Here is a 21,742-nt window from a genome sequence, read left to right as displayed (position 1 = left end):
ATAATGAATTGCGTCTCTACAGCTTCTTTTTCCCTACTATTAAATAGGCGTCCGAAAGGAAAAATTTATAGTAAGAGAGGTCTTCGACAAGGATGCCCGTTGAGTCTGTATCTATTTATACTTGGTTCACAAAGGCTTACTAAATTAGTAAGACAAGCTAAGAATAATGGACTTTACAATGGGCTTTGAGTGAATAGATATGCACCAAGTGTGAGTCATCGTATGTTTGCTGATGATTTGTTCTTCTTCAGAAAAGCATCAGAGTTTGATGTGGAGCAATTGAAAAGTATCTTCTATTCTTATGCAACAAGTTCAGGACAATTGATAAATTACCAGAATTCATCAATTACTTATAATCTGTAATAGATAGCCTTAATTGTAATGTTGAGAAAAGGAAGAAGATTTTATACATATTATGTTTAAAAGAAATGAAGAAGGATATATTTGGGTAATTATCTACTCAAGCCGGAGCATAAAATCACATCTTATGATTTTATTCTCAATAAAAATGAGAAAAATTATCAGGATGGAAAATCTCGTGCAGGGAGAACGGTATTACTAAAGAGTGAATTAGCACCTATTCTGATATATCCCCCCTCTACAAATGTTTTGTCAAAGGGAGTGGTTGAAAGTATTGAGAAATATCAGAGAAATTGTTGGTGGGGCATAGCATGGAGAAGACAAAAATGCACCATGTTAATTGGAAAAAAAAATGCGAGCAAGTAAGGAACATAGAGGATTGGGCATTCGTGATATGGGTATGATTAATAAATCAATGATAGGTAAACTTACCTGGAGATTTTTAACGGAACCACATGCATTGTGGGTAAAAAGATAAACCATCTACTACATCTACTTGAAAGAGTCTAGTGGGCATGCGACAATATTAAGAAGATGGAGTTTGTTTTATGATTGGTAATGGTTTTTAAACAAGAATTTGGGATGACCCGTGGGTACCACACCTAAGGGGATTTAAACCAAACAAGAAGTCAGATGAGGTGGATATGTCGAACATTTTCTTTGTGAGGGATTTATTCAATGCAGAAAGGCAATGGAATGCGAGATTCATGGAGAATACTTTTGATGAGCTATCGACTAAAGCAATACTTCAGATTCCTTTGAATAAATAATGATGTAAAATTTGATTTTAACAATGATGAAATTTCGCTACGTCAAAAATTTACTTTAATGCAAGGAATAAAATTTCGAATTCGATGAACATTTCAGTTAATCCATCAACAAAAATATTTTAAATAGTGTAGAAATTTTACAAATCGAAACAAGTAATAGATATACAATGCAATTGTAAATAACAAGATTATTAAATCATAACGAAACATAAAAATAATATAGATATTGAATTAATAGAATTTATTAGTTTACGGTATTAACAATTACGTAGTTATGCCAAGAGGTAAACTGAATAACTTTTTTATAGTAACTCCGTTAGTTTGAGGTGTCGTCATTTTCACAATAATTGTATGTGTGATTTTCCACACCTAATCTATATTTCCGAAATATTTCGCAAATTCCCACCGGAATTTGTCGAAGTTTCATTCCTTCCTTTAATGGCATAAGTAAACCCACTCCCACAGTGAACACTAACTTGGGTATGATCATCTCGAAGAACGTCACTAAAACCTACTATTTGAGGATTCATTTGATCACAAGTGTCTCCTAAACCAAGTTGTCCATGTTCGCCCCAACCCCAAGTCATTAGCTCTCCATTCTCTGCAATTACCGATAGTATATGTTCAATGAATATGAAAAAGCAAAAGGAATAAGATTCTGACTGCATTGATTGTTCATAAAGAACTGAAGAAGGGGAGAAAGCCGAAAAGAAAATAGGGACTTACTTGTTATTAAAGCCGAGTGTTCAGATCCAGCTGCAACATGATTAACCTTTATCCCATTTATATCAGGTACTTTTACTAGGAGCGGCTCTCTTTTATTATCTGGGCATATAGTCATTGAGTTACGACAAAAGAGAAGGTTTGAAATGTGATCTAGTACGAGATATTAAACTCACTTGTCAATTTCTTGAGTGGAACATTGGACAATTGTTTGAAAAGAATCAAGAACAAGATTTATTTAATATGGGGTTTCACTATTATCTAACATCATTGTCGAGAATTTATAAGAAACATAGAACCTACATATGAACAAGTACTATAAAAGATCTGTGAAACATTAACGCCGGCATGGTTATTTGCAACTCAGCACCTCTACAATAAGTCTACCTACGAAATCCCAAAACAGGGTTAAATAGTTTATATTAGGTTTTACAGTTCATTCTTTAAATTTTGGATAAACCACACAAACCACATAAAGTTAGAGTAATATTTTATGGATATAAAGATCTAACAAGGTTTTGTGCACGTTGAAACAACTATATAAAAAATTTCACATTATACGCATTGAGTGACAGTTTCAGACAAGTATCCAAGTATCTATAACCGACATGGAGGATGGGTATCCATTTTTCCCAAAATATGGTTACTAGTCAAGATGAAAAGAATAGCAAGACACATGGACGAAACCTCAATTCTTATGAAAGAATACGAAATACTGCACTTACCATCTGAGCTTTGACATGGAGTGTCCTGAACAGGAGAATGCAAATCCAGGTTCATCTTTTGAGGATCACTGAGCATTCCATGAAGTTCCCCACCAAGCATACGGACTTCCCCGTTATCTGTCCAAGATAACATACACAATTTTTCTTTTAAAACGCTATCCAAAAGCTCCACAACTACTGGATTAGGATTGAAGTGGAATATAAGTCAAGAATTTATCTACCAGTTAATAATAAAGCGTGATTCCATCCAAGAGCAACTTTGGTGAACTTCGAAGGTGATGACAAAAGCTCCGGGTGGTAAACATCTGAACTGCCACTAAATCCCCTTCCCCAAGTGTAAATTTTCCCATCAGCTGGTGAATTTAGTATAACAGTTATATCAAATTAACATAAGATAGATAACTTACCAAAGAGGTAGATCAATTAGAAACAAGAGTATGTTCGATCTGTAAAATACATAATTATGTACCAAGTACCAAATCATTTTCCATAAATTCAGATGGCCAGTTCCCCCCCACCCCGAAGTGGAAGTCATGACTCGTGGACTGTAATGTCAAAATGGAAGGCAGCGGAACTACTCGAAATACTACTATTGAAAACGATAAAAATAAAGTAACTAAGAAATAATACTTCAGGTTTTGATAATAGGAGTGGTCCCAACTAATTAGAGACCCCATTATGGGGTTCACAGTATAACTGAAAAGGAAACTTACTGAAAGTAGAAAACATAAACCGATAACTACTGAAAGCCAAATAGATAACTAGTGGGAAGCGAACTAACAAAATAGAAACTCCCCCTCTTTAGGGAGGCACGTGCGAGTTAGAGGGCCCAGGCCCGACACTCAGGTGGACCCCATCATGCGCCCCCACCGAGGCTATGGGTTGCTCTGAGGGACCCCTTCCTAAAAGCTACTTAGGACTTCCTCTGGGTCACTCTTATAAAAGTAAGACTCTTTGGATCCGGTTCTTGAGAAAGTAAATAAAAAGCTCTCAGCTTGGAAAGCGAAAATGCTATCGAAAGGAGGGAAACTCACATTAATAAAAAACAGTTCTCTCAGCGCTTCCCGTGTATTTCCTTTCTCTCTTTAGTATGCCTCAGTCGATTTTCAAAGAGATAGATAAGAAGCTGTGTGATTTTCTTTGGCATGGGAAGGATGGGTCGAAGCGGCTCCATTGGGTTGTATGGAAGCTTATCTGTAAGAGATTCAGGACGGTGGTCTGGGGATCAAGAACTTAAGAACCATAAATGATGCCTTACTAAGTAAATGGCTATGGAGGCTAGCTCAGGAACGTCGGTCTCTTTGGAGAAAGGTTATTGATCAAAAGTATGGCACTACACAAGGTGTATGGAGTCAAAAGCCAATCAAAGCCGTGTTTGGTTGCAGTGTCTGGAAAGGTATAGCTGCTCGAGCAAAGACCTTCAATGAGAAAGCAAAGTGGAAGCTAGGGAATGCAAGATATATCAGGTTCTGGAATGATTGCTGGTGTACCCCCATACCTCTTAAGGTTCGGTTCCCAGCTATATACCATGTTGCCATTAACAAAGCAGCCTCTGTGTATGATATGTTTAATGTGCAGCATCAAGTATGGGACTTACAATGTCGAAGATTATTGAATGATTGGGAGATCCCCATCTTCTCTAATCTTTTTAGGATTTTGGAACCTCTCAAACCAGCAGCTGATGTTGAAGACACGAAGGTTTGGATAAACAACGAAAAGGATTGTCTCTCAGTCAGTCATCTTTATAGCAGGCTTAGCTCGGATCCTTCTGATGGCTTTGGGAAGAAATGTGCCTCCGGTATTTGGTCCCAAATCCCAATACATTCCTACGAGAGTAAGTTTCTGTGTGTGGGCAGCAGCTATAGACAAAATCCCAACTATAAACAACCTCAGAAGATGTGGTATGATCTTCCCTAGTAGATGCATTTGTTGTAAAAGTGAAGAGGAATCTTCAGAACACCTGTTGATTCATTGCAGCTCGGCTTCTAAGCTATGGAGTTATGAGGACGTCTAAATGCCATTGGTGCACTCTGAGATCCATTGTGGGAATTTTGGAGGAATGGCCTATTCTGAGGGCAAGAGGGCCAAGAAGGAGGTATGGATCTTATCCCTAGCGCTATTATTTGGACCATATGGAAGTTTAGAAATGCTAGAATCTTCAAGGAAGGAAATGGAAACAGTGATCTAGAGGTGGAAGATGTCCAAGGACTACTCTTTCATTGGACCAGGAACCTAGGATGGGCGAAGAGTTTAACCTACTTGGACTTTATTTTGCATTGGGAGGCCATTTTAGAGTAACACTCCAGGATGTTTTAGTCTTGTTTAGGCCTTTTCTTTCTTTCTTTTGTTGTTGCTTTTCTTGTTTTTCTGGGAGGGTAGCTCCCCAGCTCCCATGTCAATTATAAAAGTCAGCAAACCTAGCCTTTGATCAGCGACGTGAGCGAAAAACCTTATCGCGTTGGTTTTTGTCGAGATCAATATGGAAAGGAAGACCAACGACAAGCACCTAGTTGTATGAAGGTGAGGGAGGCTTCAGGTTTTGATTGAACCACAAAGCACGGGTTTAATGGAGATGTTCGGTTGAAGTAGCGGTAGGTTCAACGCTGACAATCGAACATGTCGGTGTAGGTAGCATCAAAGAAGAATCGAAGACTTGTTCCTATTGAATTCTTTTTATGCATTTTCCATCCCAAAAATCTTCAAGCTCTAAATACGAGCTAATATAAGGCAAAGGAACTACTTGAAATACGATTAAAGAAAATGACAACAATAAAGAAACTAAGTAATAGTACTTCTAGTTTTGAAAATCTAAAGTGGTTCAAACTAATTAGAGATCCCTTGTATATGGGGTTCACAAGATAACTGGAAAAAAAACTTATTGGAAGTAGAAAACCTAAACTGATAACTACTAAAACCTAAATTGATAACTATTAGGAAACTAACTAACAAAATAGAAACTCCCCCTCTTTAGGGAGGATCGACCGAGCTAGAGGGCGCGGGTCCGACACTCGAATGGAACCCATCAGTTCTTGTCCTAGTGAAACCATTACATCTATTTTGTGCTTTGCTAGATATAAATGTAATTTCTTTTCAATATTAGTTTCTTTCTTTTTTATATTTTGCAGTCAAGTTGCGAGATTAGCTTAGGAAGGTACCAGTCAGTGCTGCACTATGATCCCCATTTGCAAGAATATTAAGTATATTAATATCTTCAAGTCCAGAACAAGCGTGAGGAAGATTGAAATATCTCCTGATACTGTTATTAGAAATACCGAGTTGGCCACGTTTTCCTGTACCAAATCCAAAAACTGGACTTTTTGGATGACCTGCATTAGAATATTACCACATTATTAATACTTGAGAAAACTGAAAAATGATTAATCTCAAATACGTGGATTTGGTTAGGAAGAATGAAGTAAAAGTACTAGAATAAAAAGGAAAACCATATCAGGGTAAAAGACTCCAAAATGATATTCCTAAGAATAATCGACCAAAAATTTTGTTGTATCTATTTCCTGTAATCACAAATTTATCTTTTATCAATCCTTTTCCTTCTGGATATAAATACTAATTAATTTATAAACACTCCCTAAATGTTCAAGCAATGTCATCTCCCTTAACTCCAATTTGACATTTGCATCGAAGTATTGAGTCACTAGAACCATTTTGAAGGTTCTCGATCAACGGAATCCTTTTGTACCTTCTTTCATCTCCATCTACTGGTGTAAGTGTAACCATATAAATATATATAAATATTTACTCAATCAAATTTTCATACTGTTGTTAAACAAAAATTTACCTACTTCACTAATTTTCTTAACAATTACTAAATGTTGCAAGGCAGACAATAAATAACCATCTACAGCTATAGTGTTCACATTTTATCATTAACTTGTTAACTACTATCTTACAAAATTTAATATTCAATGCCACAAACTTGATAAATGAGATTAATTCAATATCCTTCCAAGAGGTAGTTGATTCAAAGGAATAAACTAAGTCGTAAAAGTAAATTAACGGAGATATTTGCAGTGTGAATTACCTTTTAGGAGCACAAGTGAGTGGCGCATCCCACATGCTATTTGTTCTATATGCTTGGAGCCCAAGGCTAAGATTTCAACAGGTAAGCAATGTGACTCATAATCTCCATGCCCAAGTTGCCCAAATGAACCATCCCCACAGGTAAAAACTCTCCCATTATCTGTTAAATTTATTAATAATTATAACCATTAGATATTAGGGGGTTAGGGTCAAATTCCTTCTCTTGGGAGGAAAAAGAAACAAATTTAACCACAAATTAAAAGTACAAGTTATGGAGAGTGAGAACAAAAATTGCAGAAGATTAGTTAGACTAAAGATGGGTAATGATCAAAATGATAAAGGAGGTCGAAATGTTAGAGACCTGATACAAATCCAGAGTGATTCCATCCAGCAGAAACATGTGAAATTGAAACGGTCTTGAATAATTTGACAGGCTTAGGGTTTAAGGAATTACTGAGATCTCCATGACCTAGTTGACCACTTGTTCCTCTCCCCCATGAAAAAACTCCTCCACCTGTCAAAGCAATAACATGGGCACCTCCACAGGTAAGTTGGGAGATGGTTTTTGCTGAAAAATCTAGAGAGAGACACAACTGGGGAAGATGTTCGTCTTCGAGTTTGCCTGTTCCTAGCTGCCCATCTGTACCAGCTCCCCAACTCCAAATTGTTCCGTCATCTTTATTATTGTTACTCCCTTCTCCTTCTTTTTCTGTTCTTTCTCTCTCCTCCATTGATATGAAAGAAAAGCAGTCCCTTTGGTTTGGAAAGATAGAGGATTTTCACCACTCTGCCAATGTTTGGTCACAACAAAACTTCTTGATGTCACGTGCATAGTAATTTAGAGCGTATCTTTCGGAAACGGGAGTCTCTCCAATCGGACACTGAAACTTTAAAAGTTAGAATGTCCCTTAATGATTTTTAAAAAATTTATTAAAGAACATTTTCCAATGAAAACCCCTATTAGGCTCTCCGTAGGCCACCTCAAAATCTTGTTGAAAGAAATTTTAAGCAAATATATACTGTATCAAACATACCAATCTTTTGGTTTCCCGTAAGAACCTAATCTTTAAAGACGCATCAGCAGCTCAATGAGCCGCTCTGTCGAATGTGTAAAAAAGAAAAAGAAATTGAACCTGAAATACAAAATCACACTGAAAACTAAAAGATAAAAGTTTCAGTAAAAATGTATATGGAAATAGGTGGCAAAATCAAGCAACCTGTATAGAATGACAAAATATTTACCTGCAAAGGTTGCAGATGGAAGTGGAAGTTGAACTGAACCTTAACAGGAAAAGAATTCAGCAAAACTGTAGAGTGAAAGAGGCCAAAAAATTAGCAAACTGTATAGGGAGAGAAGTGACAAAATTAGAGATTTGCTGGTGATAACAACGCAAAAATTTGAGCAAGGTATAATATTAACTTTTTATAAAGAAAGATAACCAAATTAAATTCGTCGAGCTAATCACGTGCACGTAAGCATTTAATTTCTCTAATTTTAACCCTTTAACTTCTGTAAAATAAAAGCGGAAAGAAACTAAATCCAAACTCTTAATCATAGCTAAAACCCTTTAATTTAGATAACCAAATTAAATTCGTCGAGCTAATTACGTGCACGTAAGCATTTAATTTCTCTAATTTTAACCCTTTAACTTCTGTAAAATAAAAGCGGAAAGAACCTAAATCCAAACTCTTAATCATAGCTAAAACCCTTTAATTTCTCTAATTTTGACCTATCTCAAACCCTTAATTGCTCAAACCCTAACTTTTTACAACTATGATTTCTTTCGAATTGCTCTTCACAGTTTCTATTTCTCTCATGAGCCTCAGCGAACTTCTAAAGGTGGCCTTGTTTTTGCTAAAGAGGCATGTTCCTCTTTCTCATAAAACCAACCCCAATAAGATTTGGCTGTAAAGGGATCTCTTTAGGTATTCAGGGGGCGCATATAGCATTCACGTATGCTTTTACAGAATAATAGTAACATCAGTTGTGCATTATCATTACCCTTACCCATATCACTGTTATATTCTTGTGAACCTCATACAATTTCATGTTCTTCTATTTCAAAACCATCTAAATTCAGAATCTACTTGTTTCTTTCACGGCTTTAACTTAAATCCCAGAATTAGAAACTCTACTATAAGCCCAATCATCGTCGGATAACTCAAAACTTCAAATAAAGTCAGCCATTATGGTTGTCGATGCTTCAAAAACGATAAAACAGCAACTTCAGTTCCATGTCTCAAAGTTAATAATGGCTTTGTTAAGCCAGGTGGTGTGAGAAGGTATTTGTGTTGGGTTTTTAGCCAAAACTCGACATAATCCGCTAATAAGTGAATTATATGTTACAACATTGTAAGCAACTCCTTTTTCCAAGCATTTCTTCAAACGGGATGAAGGTTTTATGGGGTTTGAAATTACGATTTTACGCCTCGAGGCGGTTTGCTCTGACGAGGCGTGGCGGTGCCTCGAGGCACGCCTCGATCCGTAAAATACGAAAATTGTAATAGCTAAAGACAATGACATCAAACTATGTAAAAACATATAATAACACAACTAGTTTATAAAGTAGTCAAAGTCCAAAACTAGAATACACAGATCAGATTTATTTGTGTAAATAGACAAACAATAAAATATATTAAAAAATTTAAAGTAAAACTTTAGAAGTAAAGTGTAGTACTGTATTACAACTAGTTTATAAAGTAGTCTAAGTCTACAACTAGCATACAAAGAATCTAGAGAGAGAAACTATTAGTCTATTACTATAAATATTAAAGTAGAAGAAGAAAAGAACAATAAACAAAGTACCATAGACTGAAAATCTGTTGAAACATAAGTGAGTTTTAGAGAGAGAAACACTTACTTTTCAGGAAAACAGGCTAGCAGCAGTTTAGGTAGAACAAGATAGGTCGGAATTAAGAGTTTTAGAGAGAGAAACAAGAAGAAAAGTTGAATAGCTTTAGTTTTCAAACACTTAAATTACGAAATTGGCCTTTCGTTATGAACTGTCAGGAAAATGTACGCCTTGAGGCGCCTCGGGACCGCCTCGAGGCGCGCTTTAGTTTTCAAACCCTTAAATTACGAAATTGGCCTTTCGTTATGAACTGTCAGGAAAACGTATGCCTTGAGGCGCCTCGGGACCGCCTCGAGGCGTATGGTATGGTCGTTTTTTAATACCTACTTTTACCCATATCATCATCTTTACAGTACAGATTAAGTATAAATGTTCCCAACAATGACTTTGAGTTTCATTTCCCAGTAAAGCTTGAACCCATCATTTTTTAAGTCCCTTTTTTAAATACCCATTAATCAGAGTTGTACAAGTGAACTCATTAGCCACTAAACTCGACTTCCCCACATTGAAGAACAACCTTTTAGCTTCTTCAATATTGACATTTTTATAACACCCTTCAATTAAAAGAAGTATACAGAAGTACAAAACAACATTTGGAGAAAAACCCATTTCTTTGAATTGAGATAAAATCTAAAATTCCTTTCCAAATCACCAAAATCACAACAACCCTTCACCGTCATTCCATGAAATACCCACCAAGCTTCTTCTATCTCACTCACCTTCATCTCCCAAAAAAATTTCCCCCTTATTTCCTCGTAACGCCCTCTAGGACTCTCATCTCATCGCAGGGATCCCTCTCTCTCGGTCGCTCACTCAAAGTCCAAGAGGGACCAAGAGAGAGACAAAGAGAGAGAGAGAGAGGGATACCTGCGATAAGATGAGAGTCCAAGAGGGTGTTGAGAGGAGATAAGGGGGGAAAATTTTGGGAGATGAAGGTAAGTGAGATAGAAGAAGGGCTGGGCGGGAAGAAGATGAGAAGAAAAATGGCCTCTCTCAAAGATGTTCTTTACCAGCATCACAATCCTCGAATGATTTGCAATTCCAATCCGAGTCATCTAACTTTGAAAAATTAGATCTCAGCCATAAGAGATAAACTTGTGAGACAAAATCCTAGCGGACCTAGCCATTGGGAGGAGGGGAATAGTTACCCTCCTCCCTTATTATATAGACGACGGTATAACCCTTGTCCGCCGGACACAGACAGTTCCATCAACTGCGTCACCTGAGGTTGACTTAAGATAATCGTGTCTTAACTCAAAACCTCTAATTCTTTATAACTTAATACAGACATATGAAAAATATAACATCAATTCAAATATCAAATAAAACTCAAAGGTTAATTGAAACCAAATAAGTAGCAAACCGATTTGATTTTTTTATCTAGCGTTTTGAACTGTTATTGTGTTGTTTGTTTTCGGACTACATTTGTCAAACCGATTTATTTTTGTTTTTTGGCTGGAACATTTCGAAAACCATCAAAACCCAAAGCGTGTTGCTTCTTACTTCAATCTTCCTCTTTGAGTCACTCTACAAATCTATATCAATTTCCTATATGTTTGTCGATTAGGGATTATAATCCATGAATCCATTTATGAGTATCATTGTATCAGTAAGAATTTAGTATCATTTATGAGTTGCAATCTTAAATTACTAAATCCTATTTCAGAGAAATTAACGGGAGTTCAATACAACATATGCTAAGGTTTCCAAATGAAAATAGACACCATATTGAAGATAGACTCTTCCCCAACTCAAGCTTCTAATAACAATACATATAGGATCAAGAAAATGGAAACTCAAAACATCTTCGAATTTATTATCCTAAATCAAAATCATATTAAATATCCAAAGTAATACTGCAAATACAAACGGTTTCAGACGACATTTTAGTTCGAACGAAAACCAAAAGGAGAACTACAAAGTTTTGACGACATCCATTCAAGGTAGCAATTACTATGATACCTCAAAACGGGAACAGGTTCTGTGTGTCAGAGAGAGAGACGGACAGGGAGCAGTAAAGCCCTAACTCGATTGTGTGACTGAGTGTGTGAAAGAGTGAGTAAGAGAGTGAGACAGAGAGAGAGAGATACCTGCGATGAGGATTGAGAGGGGGTTGCTTGAGAGAGGCAGAGGCCGTTGAAAGGAGATGAGAGGGGAGGTCTTGACCAAAACAATATGAAGGGTACAGACAGAATAGGCGTGAGTAGGGCTGGGAAAACGGTCCGGGAACCCGGGATCCGGCCCGATCCGTTTGAACCCGCAGACCGAAGAGTACCTGAGCCGGCCTTACCCGGTCCGTGAAAGTCGGGCTAATAGGGCGGGAGTCGGACAAGCCCTCGATTCCGAGTCCCGGCCCGTTAGGTCCGTCCGACACCCGAGCCAGATAGAGAGCCTGATGCAGAGCCCGATAGAAAACTCACGATCCGCATGAATAGTTTAGATCCAACGGCTGAGATAAGGCGTCTCTTCAAATTATATCTCAACCGTTGGATTTAAACAACTTGACCTAACATCTCTTATAAAACCCCCCCCAAACAGAAGAACCCAAATCTATCTCTCTCCGCCTCTCTCTCTCTAACTCGGACCGCCTCTCTCTCTAATTCAGAGGGAAACCACTACTAATTCTAAATCCCTAACTTCTCCATCTTCTTCAACATCATTTCTTGTCTCTTTGAGAGAGAGTGAAAATGGTGAAATAAAGAATTTAGATTTGAACCCATGTTCTATTTTCAAGCAAAATCATTTATTTGTGAAATTTTCTGTTTTATTTCTTTTAATATGTCTTGCTTTCTATTTTTTATTTTCTAATAGTCCTAATGAAGTTTCTTTTGTTGCAATTAAAGTACCTTTTTCAGGAACTTCAAAACTGATTTCTACAGATTCACCTTCTCCTGCTAGTAATTTTGATTTTGTGGTTTGTATCTAAATGGAGGAAGCACAAACTAGTATATATATATATATATATATATATATATATATATATATATATATATATATATATATATATATATATATATACTAGGTGTCCACCGCGTCATACGGACGCGGTAGATCCCTTTTGGCTAACGCCTTCGAGATAGAACGTCGAGGTCAATTCCTTCTGAGTGGTGCACGAATATCAGGACAGTGCATATACCGAGACGTTTATGCGTCGCGAAATTCATCTCTACACCAATCCAACATTATACAGGGACCTGTAATTCGCATTTACTATGCGAATCACAGCTCTCTGCCTAATCCTAAATGGTCTAGAAATGACTTTCGAGACGCATAAACGTCTTGGTATATGCACTGTCCTGATATTCGTGCACCACTCAGAAGGAATTGACCTCGACGTTCTATCTCGAAAGCGTTAGTCAAAAGGGATCTACCGCGTCCGTAGGACGCGGTGGACACCTAGTTGTTAAAAAAAGGGATAACCAATTCATCAGAATTATGAAAAAAATAGTTCAATTAAAAAAATAGTACATACATTGGTGAATCTTTATGAGTTGACAAAGTAATCTAAGTTCACTACTACCTTTGATGCGAAATACAAATTGTAACACATTATCAAATAATTACAAAAAACCAAACTTCGTGAATATTTCAACAAAGAGAAAGCACAATTTAGGGAGAAGATGATGATATATAACTCAAAACCCCAATTTTGGACAAAATAATTGGACAACATTCATTATTCTACCTCTCCTGTAAAAAAAGAAAGATCAATAACTAAATATTAAAAATTAAATTCTCTATAATCTATAAGTATAAAATTGATAGAAAATTAAAGTAGCTATCTTTGCCAAAATTCAACAATTATTATGAACAATTGTTCGCATTGTCACCTTGGTCGAAGAGAGGGAGAAAAAAATTTAAAGTAGCTATCTTCGCCGGAGTTTACAGAGAGAGAGGAGAGAGAATTTTAAAAAAAAAAATTTTTTTTTTAGAGAGAGAGGAAAAAAAAAATTTGAGGGTTGCCGGCCGGAAATTTGGTCGGCCGGCGACCTTCCGGTGAAGACGATGATGTGGCTGGTTATAACGAGGTGGTAGAGAGTGAAAACATGTTGGAGGAGAGGGAAAAGAAATGGAAGAGAGAGAGTAACGGTGTTATAACGGAAGGGGGTCATATGGGTATTTCTCGTAAAGTAGGGGGCCAGGCGGGAAGTTGGTCACAAAGTTAGGGGCCATTAGGGAAATAACCCATTTAATTATGCATATTATTTAGAAACCCTTCGTTATTTGTACAGTGATCCAAATCTTTTTAATTTAAAAGCCTTTTCACGTGATTTTACTAAAATAGTTTGGATTTTACACTTCGGTCCACAACTATACTGTGTTTACGGTTAAGTACCTCCGCAAAAACTAGCTGGCAAACCATTTCACGTAATTTATACTTACATCCACAACTATACCGTGTTTACGGTTAGGTCCCTCTGCGAAAATTAGCTCTCAAACCCTTTCATGTATTTACACTTCGGTCCACGACTATATCGTGTTTATGGTTAATTCCCTGCTAAAAAATGAATTGCACCATTGATCCTCTCAGCGGTTCTGATCACATCGAGAAAAAATAAACCGAGTTGGTAAGATTCAAGGTGATTCTCTATTCCCTTTGTTAAACGAAAGACAAAGTAGCTTGTGTTGCAATATCTCCTCAAATTTCAAAAGATTTAGTGAGGTAAAATTTTAGGATCTTTCGTGAACTTTGTAATCAAACCGTGAGTATAAATTAATTTCCTGTTTAGTTACATAACTCTAATCTTTTTTCTGTTGAAAACATAAATCTAATACTGGTATCGAAATGCAGTTGTGTGTGGATATTATTGGCTTTCAGAACTTCAATTGTACGAATCTAATCTTTATTAGTGTCATTCTTATAACTTCCTACACAAATAGAATATGTTAAATAATTCTAATCTTTATTAATGTCATTCTCAAAAGGATTTTTGAGTTTAAGGTCCAAAAATAGGGGGGGTAAGTAATCATATATCCACTCCTAAATCAATAAATAAAATAAAACCAAAATAAATCGAAAATGTAAAATAAGTCCAAAAATTCACTATTTGGTGGGCCCCATGCATCAATCCTTTAATTTCCTCTCATTTTTGCCCTTTCATAGATATTTTTTAACCAGTGGTAAACCAAAGGTTTGTGATGGTTGAGTTAATACAATTGTTCTTTCCATAAATTTTATGAAAGAATATTTATGGTGGATATTTAATGTTAATCTTTTATTTCCAAAACTTATATTTTTCTAAAGTAACCTACAAAATCAATGGATATTTACCTAAAATTAGTTTCTCTCTCCCAAAAATGAGTTTCTCTTTCTGTAATTATATGTTCTTTGAGTTCAAGAAAATATATTATTTCCAAAACTGATATTTGTCTAAATTAACCTACCAATTCAATGGATATTTACCTAAAACGAGATGCTCTCTTCCAAAAACGATTTTCTCTCTCTGTAACTCTATGTTCTTTGAACTTCAAAAAAGTATGAATTTGTGATTTGCTTTTTATTTCTACCTCGATTCAATTAGACATCTACAAATTCGTTTGTGAGGTTAAAAAACAAACTATTTTGCTAGCATCTTACTGATTCTACTAGCATATTTTACATTCTACTAGCATCTGATAATTGAATTTGATAAAGTAGTTTAAAAAGCAAATACTATTTCGTTAACATCTTATTGATTCTAATAGCAATTTTTACATTCTATTAGCATCTGTTGAATGAATATGAATACAGTAGTTTAAAAAGCAAGAATATTTTGCTAGCATCTTATGAATTTGTTATAATAGGTTAACAAATACTTTTTCTAAAGTAACCAACCAAATCAATGGATATTTACCTAAAATTAGTTTCTCTCTCCTAAAAATGAGTTTCTCTTTCTGTAACTATATGTTCTTTGAGTTCAAGAAAATATATTATTTCCAAAACTAATATTTGTCTAAATTAACCTACCAATTCAATGGATATTTACCTAAAACGAGATGCTCTCTCCCAAAAATGATTTTCTCTCTCTGTAACTCTATGTTCTTTGAATTTCAAGAAAGTATGAATTTGTGATTTGCTTTTTATTTCTACCTCGATCCAATTAGACATTTACAAATTCGTTTGTGAGGTTAAAAAGCAAACTATTTTGCTAGCATCTTACTGATTCTACTAGCATACTTTACATTCTACTAGCATCTGCTGAATGAATTTGATAAAGTAGTTTAAAAAGCAAATACTATTTCGCTAACATCTTATTGATTCTAATAGCAATTTTTACATTCTATTAGCATCTGTTGAATGAATATGTATACAGTAGTTTAAAAAGCAAGAATATTTTGCTAGCATCTTATGAATTTGTTACAGTAGGTTAACAAATACTTTTTAATAATTAAAATATATTATGTGAAATTGTTTTTGTTACATTTTCAGTATTTTACTAGCATTTTCTTGATTTTGTTACCATCTGATATGAATTTGTTACAATAGGTCGATTCTAATAAAATTCTATGTTGGTAGAATATTATCGAGTCTAACAACATTTTTAACATTTTATTTTAACGTTTGTTTTTTCTTACTCTTCACTACTGTAGATGATGAATGAAACCAGCAATCGATTCTCTCTCTCTCCCACTCGATGCTTTTGCCTTTTTCACTCGGTTTAATTTGGCGTCGATGATGAATGAAATCAAAACCTAGTTCGTATATTAGAAAGTGATGATGCTCTCTCTCTCTCTCTCTCTCTCTTCGGTTTGATTTTGACCAATTCTAATATAAATATAAAACAAAGTATTCTGCTAAATGAAAAAGGCAACTTTTTTCCCAGAAGGAAAGTTTATTTTGAAGGAAATCATTTAATGAATCTCTAAATATTATGGTATATTTTATTTTAGGTTATTTTTTTAACTTAGGATAGGTTAGGTAGTAAAAGAGAATGAGAGGATAGACATGTAATTTACTTTGAGTGGATTTATTTTCTATTTCAGATTATCTTTGGTTTTTAGACTCATTGATCATGCGATTTTGGACTTAAAACACATCCCCCGTTCTCAAAATAGGGTATCTCATGCAAAAACTGATTTTCGGAGCCTCATTTTGTCGATTCTTGCTAAAAAAGAAATTTTCACGAGACCCACCTACTTCTGTTTAAAGCATCTACAAGTTTCTAACTTGACCGATGGATTGGATTCAACCAATGCATCAGTGTAAGGCCAAATACACAATTAAATTATGAGTGTTTGCTTTATCTTGTGAATGGATTTAACTAATCGCTTTTGAAGCTTTCGATGAGCTAAACTTTTGGTAGAAGGTAAGACAAGATTTGAGTGATAATGAATTAATAAATACTAATGGAATATGAAAGATACATATTTAGATTATCAATCAACTTTCCTTCTTCTTTAATTATAGTGTTTGATCTTTGCATATATCATTATCTACTATTTGATTTTTCATGTCAAGCTGAACAATTCTTTCCTTCATATGTATACAAAGAATTTACCAATAGACTAATAAAGAAGTTGGATCTTACGGTATGAGTATCTATAATTACTTCTCATTTCTCTTCATTTATGAGAGAATATGGTCGGCTTGAGTTATCACATCAACCAGCAGGAAGTTCTTTACTCTTCATTTTGTTGATCTCTGTTGAAAATTTTGGTGACTTTTGGTACAAAATCTTTGTTTTGCAATATGTGAAATTTCAAGTTTTAGCTTTGGAGAGTTTTATGTAAAGGAGCTCCAAGAATGTGTAAATTATAAGAAACTTCACTTGTAAATGATGTTGAAATAAAAAAGTTAATGACTTAAATTCCATATATTCGGCCAACTCACTACAATTTCATTTTTTCAACTTTAGTAATACTTTCATTCTTCATCACAATTTTGAATTTTTATCGTATTTTTTGTTTTTCTTTTCTAGACGTGCCGGAAGCATGGGCTATACCCTAGTATATATATATATATATATATATACTGTTATTATGTCATTTTTGGGAAGAACAGAAAAATAAAGGTTTTGATTGAACTGATTTGAAGTAGTTTGAATTAATATTGTGTTTGAATTATTCTGATTGTTGTTTGATGTTTGAATTATTTTTTTTCTTGATTTCTTTTTAAATGTTCTCTTATTTCAGGAGCACTATTAGATACATCACAAAATTCATTCTTGGGAAAGGACGTTGGAGAGCAGATATGTAATTATGTAAATTTAGAAGAGGATGATGATGATGATGCATTATCTGTTTTTCAAACTTTAACTTGTAAATGTAGAGCAGATATGTAATTATGTAATTATGTTAATTTTTTTTTAATACTTTTTTAATAAAATTATCCGAGCTCGTCCGGCCCGAGTCTGATGGAGCCCGCGTGGGCAGGCAGGCTCAGACGGGCTACAGGCTCTGGATTGGCCGCTTCTGTCCGGTCCGATCCGCCCGACAAGTGGTCGGGGACTAGGCAATGTGGTGCCTGATCCGCCCGAGTCCGGCTATATTATGTCTGAGCCCGTCCGAACCCGCCCGATTCCCACCCCCAGGCGTGAGAAGGAAGAATCGGCGAGAAGGAGAGAGAACGAGATGCCTGGGTAATGGGTGTGACAAAGAAAGATACTGATGTATAAGCGCCCCACATTGCAGTTATAGGCGCCCCTGAAAGCCAAAAGTTTTAAAGGATCAATATGTAAAAGGGGCGCCTACAATAATAATATGGTGTGTACCTTTAAGTCTTCCCAAAGAAAAATGGGATCTTTGAAAATATGTTCTTTCTTATAATCTCAACCCTTGCATGAATGTCAATCAAATTTGAACCTTTGGAACATGTTTGGCACGCAGAATGATCTCAGACGAAGCTCGAGATCAAGATGACATCTCCAGGATCCCAACTTTTGAGAAAGTTAAAACAGTGGTAATGGAAATGGGTTCGATCAAAAGTCCGGGTCCGGATGGCCTCCCTTGCTTTTATTTCCAACACAACTGGGACATTATTGGCCAACCTCTGACTACTTTTATTCAACAAGCATTTCGATCAGGTATTATTGATGGGTCATGAAAATGTCCCATCAGAGTCGTTTAAATTAGCCGAGTTAGTCTGTTTCGAGTCTTTATTGTAATAAAATGGTTGGTTTTCTTGATTAGGTGTCTTTTGCAGAGTTAGGTGTGAAAAACGGTTAAAAATAAGAAAAAGATGCATAAAGGGTATTTTGGTCATTTGGAGTCAAGGACATTCTGAAAATTTGGCCAAGGTCAGTGCGTGGTTGAAAAGTAGAGGTCGAGACGATTCCGTAGGAGAAAACGGAAGTCAAATCGGAGTCCGGACGAAGGAATAAACCAAGGTCAAAGTCAGGTCAACATTTGGTCAGCATTCAGTACAGTGTCGGGCATTATTTTGGCGCGCGGTACACCAAGGAACACGTGGCGCGCTCCGGACGTCGTTGCATCAAATTCCCGTATTCTCGCTAAGCAACAAAATAGGACCCTTAGCGCATGATCCGATGCATCCCGTTGCAGCTTAACTCGGTAGCCCCGTCTCCACGTTTTAATCTTGACCGTAACCTTCCGTGTTTTCAAGATCTGACGGTTCTTTTGCATCAGCCCCTTTATCATTTATTCCATGCACCCGGAGCAGCTTAAACTCCGTGCTCCGGGACGCGTGGCACCTTCCCTTCCACCCAGATCCGTGCGCGGGAGCATCGACGGCTGCTGTCCCTACCGCGACTTGTTAACTTGCACCCGGCTACACCAAAGCATCTGAAACCTATTATAAACCCTAGCCGCCGACCAGATTGTTCTTTTAACCCCTAGAATTCCAATTTTGACCCTCAGCTTTCCACTTTTTACCAATTTTAACCCCAACTCAACCCTAATCCTATATAAACACTTTTAGAAGACCAACCAACCTCTCTTTTCTTAGCCCCTCTTTCCTCCTTCTTGTAGTTGTAAAACCCTAACCCTTCTTTTCCCCTCTTAGCCTCCTTTTCTCTCTACCTCTTCTCAACTAAAAACTCTAGCCACCATTCTTTTCTCTACCACCTTCATCTTTTCTCTAGATTTACTTTCTCCTTCTAATTTCTTCTTCTAACCTTCTAATTTCTCCATACCTTCTTCTCTAAAATCTCTTCTTCTTCTATCTCTCTTCTAAATTTCTCTTCTTTTATCTTCTAATAAGCTATTATTTGGAGTTTTGAGCAATATTCTTGAGATACTTGGAGCTTAAATTGGACATCAAAATGGAGATACATGGGAATATGGATTGGGAACATTCTTGGTGATTTCTTTCCATTAATCTTTTGTAATTCCATTTATTTTATGAATTCAATGAATATTATTTTAGATTCCATGAGTAGCTAAATTTTGTATCTTGGGTGTAGAGGAAACCCATATTTGGGCTTATTTTGAGATATGTTATAAATCAATGAATCCTTATTTTGAGCTTCAATGCCTATTGATTGTCATTTCATGTTGATTCTATAACCTTGTTATCATTCATGTATTATAATTATATATTTCATGCTTTTATTGATTTATTAGATGAGATATGCCTTTTAGATCTTGAATGATAGTGTAGGAAATTAGTTTTATATGGTAGTCAATCATACATTCTTGATTTTGAATTGTGTTATTAAAGAATATATTCCGAAATCTAAATAGTTTATTATGTTAGATTTTGAGTTATACATGAGAAAAGGGATTTGTTAATTAATGCGTGTTTTAAGTAGTCCATCTATGTGGTGAAATCGAAAACCCTAGATTCTTCTTCTCATCTTGATTTAATTCTTAATAGTCTATTAGTATTGCTTTCTTTTTTTCATAGTGGTTTCCAAATCAAATCAAAAGTTTGAAAGGGGGTTTAATTCGAGATTTAGATAAAATAGCTTGTCTCTTGGGACGATACTCGACTTATTAGAAATACTATAACTTGACCCCGTATACTTGCGGGATTAGACCTATTTTAGGTCTAACAAGTTTTTGGCGCCGCTGCCGGGGACCTTTAGCTTTACACGCATAACTCGTGTTCTTGTGTGAAATCAAGAGAATTAAAGGCATCCGAGGTCCACCTCTAAATTTCGTCCTATTTCTCTCTGTAACTCTATCTACAAATTCATCCTAAAAATAATAGCTAATTGCATCCGGCCTTATTTGGAAGATATTGTTCATTGGGCTCAAAACGCTTTCGTTCCGGGTCGTCAAATTCTTGACAATATAGGGTGTGTTTGATAGCCTTTTTTCTAGGGAAAAAAGAAAAAAATTCTCTAAAAATTTACTTTTTCTAGTGTTTGATGTAAAAAGTAGTGGAAGGGAAAATGTAGGTTACGTGATCTATTTTTTCCTTACTTTCCTCAAAAAGAGGGAAACTTCTTACCTAGCTTTAACCGGAGAAAAAAACTCCCCCAAAATATCACGGTTTATTTTTCTCTTTAAAACCATTGATTAGGTTAACTTGTGGAGATAGAGAAAGTCGTAGCAACAACATTAAGCAAAAGGCAAGGGAGACAACACAATACTGCATGAGGTTTCTTTCTTTTTCTCTCTCTTTAAAATTTGTATCCAATGAATTAAAGAAGTAATTTCATCATCATGATTTGCTTAATGGTCTTCTTCTCCACCAACTAGTGATTAATCACACAAGTTCTAGATAGAAAAATCATAACCTAGTTTACTCTCTCTCTCTAGAATTTCATCATCATAGCTTTGTGTTTCAATGACATCATCATCATCATGATTTGCTAAATGATTTTCTTCTCCAACAACTAGTTAATAATCACACAAATTCTAGATAGAAAAATCATAATCTAGTTTACTCTCTCTAGAATTTCATCATCATAGCTTTGTGTTTCAATGGCATCATCATCATAACAAGGACACAACTTACTTTAGGAAACATAATCACTGAAATTTTAAGGAGGAATCCATGGGTTAGAGTTTAGTTTAGCATATAGGTGGTCCAAGAAGGTATTTAAATTGTGCTTGAAGAGTGATGATGAACTACTTTTACACTATCAAAGTACACAAAACTGTTTCCTTTTTTTTCTTGTCTTTCTTTTTTCCTTATATATATTATATATCCAATTACAATCAAGCTCATAAATAACTAGTTAGACCCTTAGGAATCAAACCATGGGAAACTTTATGAACCACTCTACAATTAAACAAAGAGAAACCCATCACTATAATAAGATCAGAAGCCTTTGTTTTGAATATATATATATATATATATATATATATATAATGTCATATTTTTGTTATATTTGATGACCAAGTTATTATTAGACATTTATATAATTTACATTTTGTTATAGTT

General features: G+C 35.5%; 1 protein-coding gene across 16 annotated transcripts; it reads right to left on the bottom strand.

Moving 5' to 3' along the window:
- Positions 1 to 1,321: 1,321 nt before the first annotated feature.
- Positions 1,322 to 11,661, bottom strand: LOC147531009 (Regulator of chromosome condensation (RCC1) family protein). 16 transcript variants are annotated; one of them, XM_086648589.1, is made up of 10 exons: positions 11,562 to 11,661; positions 7,862 to 7,926; positions 7,654 to 7,777; positions 6,981 to 7,500; positions 6,621 to 6,779; positions 5,734 to 5,904; positions 2,800 to 2,931; positions 2,579 to 2,695; positions 1,857 to 1,955; positions 1,322 to 1,731 (listed from the first exon to the last, which is right to left on the bottom strand). In XM_086648589.1, exons 4-10 carry the CDS (start codon positions 7,348 to 7,350, stop codon positions 1,505 to 1,507), a joined length of 1,275 nt encoding a protein of 424 aa, XP_086504715.1. In that variant the 5' UTR covers positions 7,351 to 7,500; positions 7,654 to 7,777; positions 7,862 to 7,926; positions 11,562 to 11,661; the 3' UTR covers positions 1,322 to 1,504. The 16 variants fall into 16 exon arrangements, with proteins under 16 accessions (XP_086504715.1, XP_086504722.1, XP_086504714.1 ...); XM_086648596.1 differs by having other exon boundaries at positions 6,981 to 7,506; positions 7,654 to 7,770; positions 11,562 to 11,657; XM_086648588.1 differs by having other exon boundaries at positions 7,654 to 7,770; positions 11,562 to 11,657.
- Positions 11,662 to 21,742: the final 10,081 nt, after the last annotated feature.

The sequence above is a fragment of the Eschscholzia californica genome, unplaced genomic scaffold (assembly GCF_041429995.1).
Source record: "Eschscholzia californica isolate CP2 unplaced genomic scaffold, dmEscCali1.0.p SCAF_6, whole genome shotgun sequence".
NCBI lineage: Eukaryota > Viridiplantae > Streptophyta > Magnoliopsida > Ranunculales > Papaveraceae > Eschscholzia > Eschscholzia californica.
Note: the sequence above shows the minus strand (reverse complement) of the source record. Positions and strands in the feature narration are given on the sequence as shown.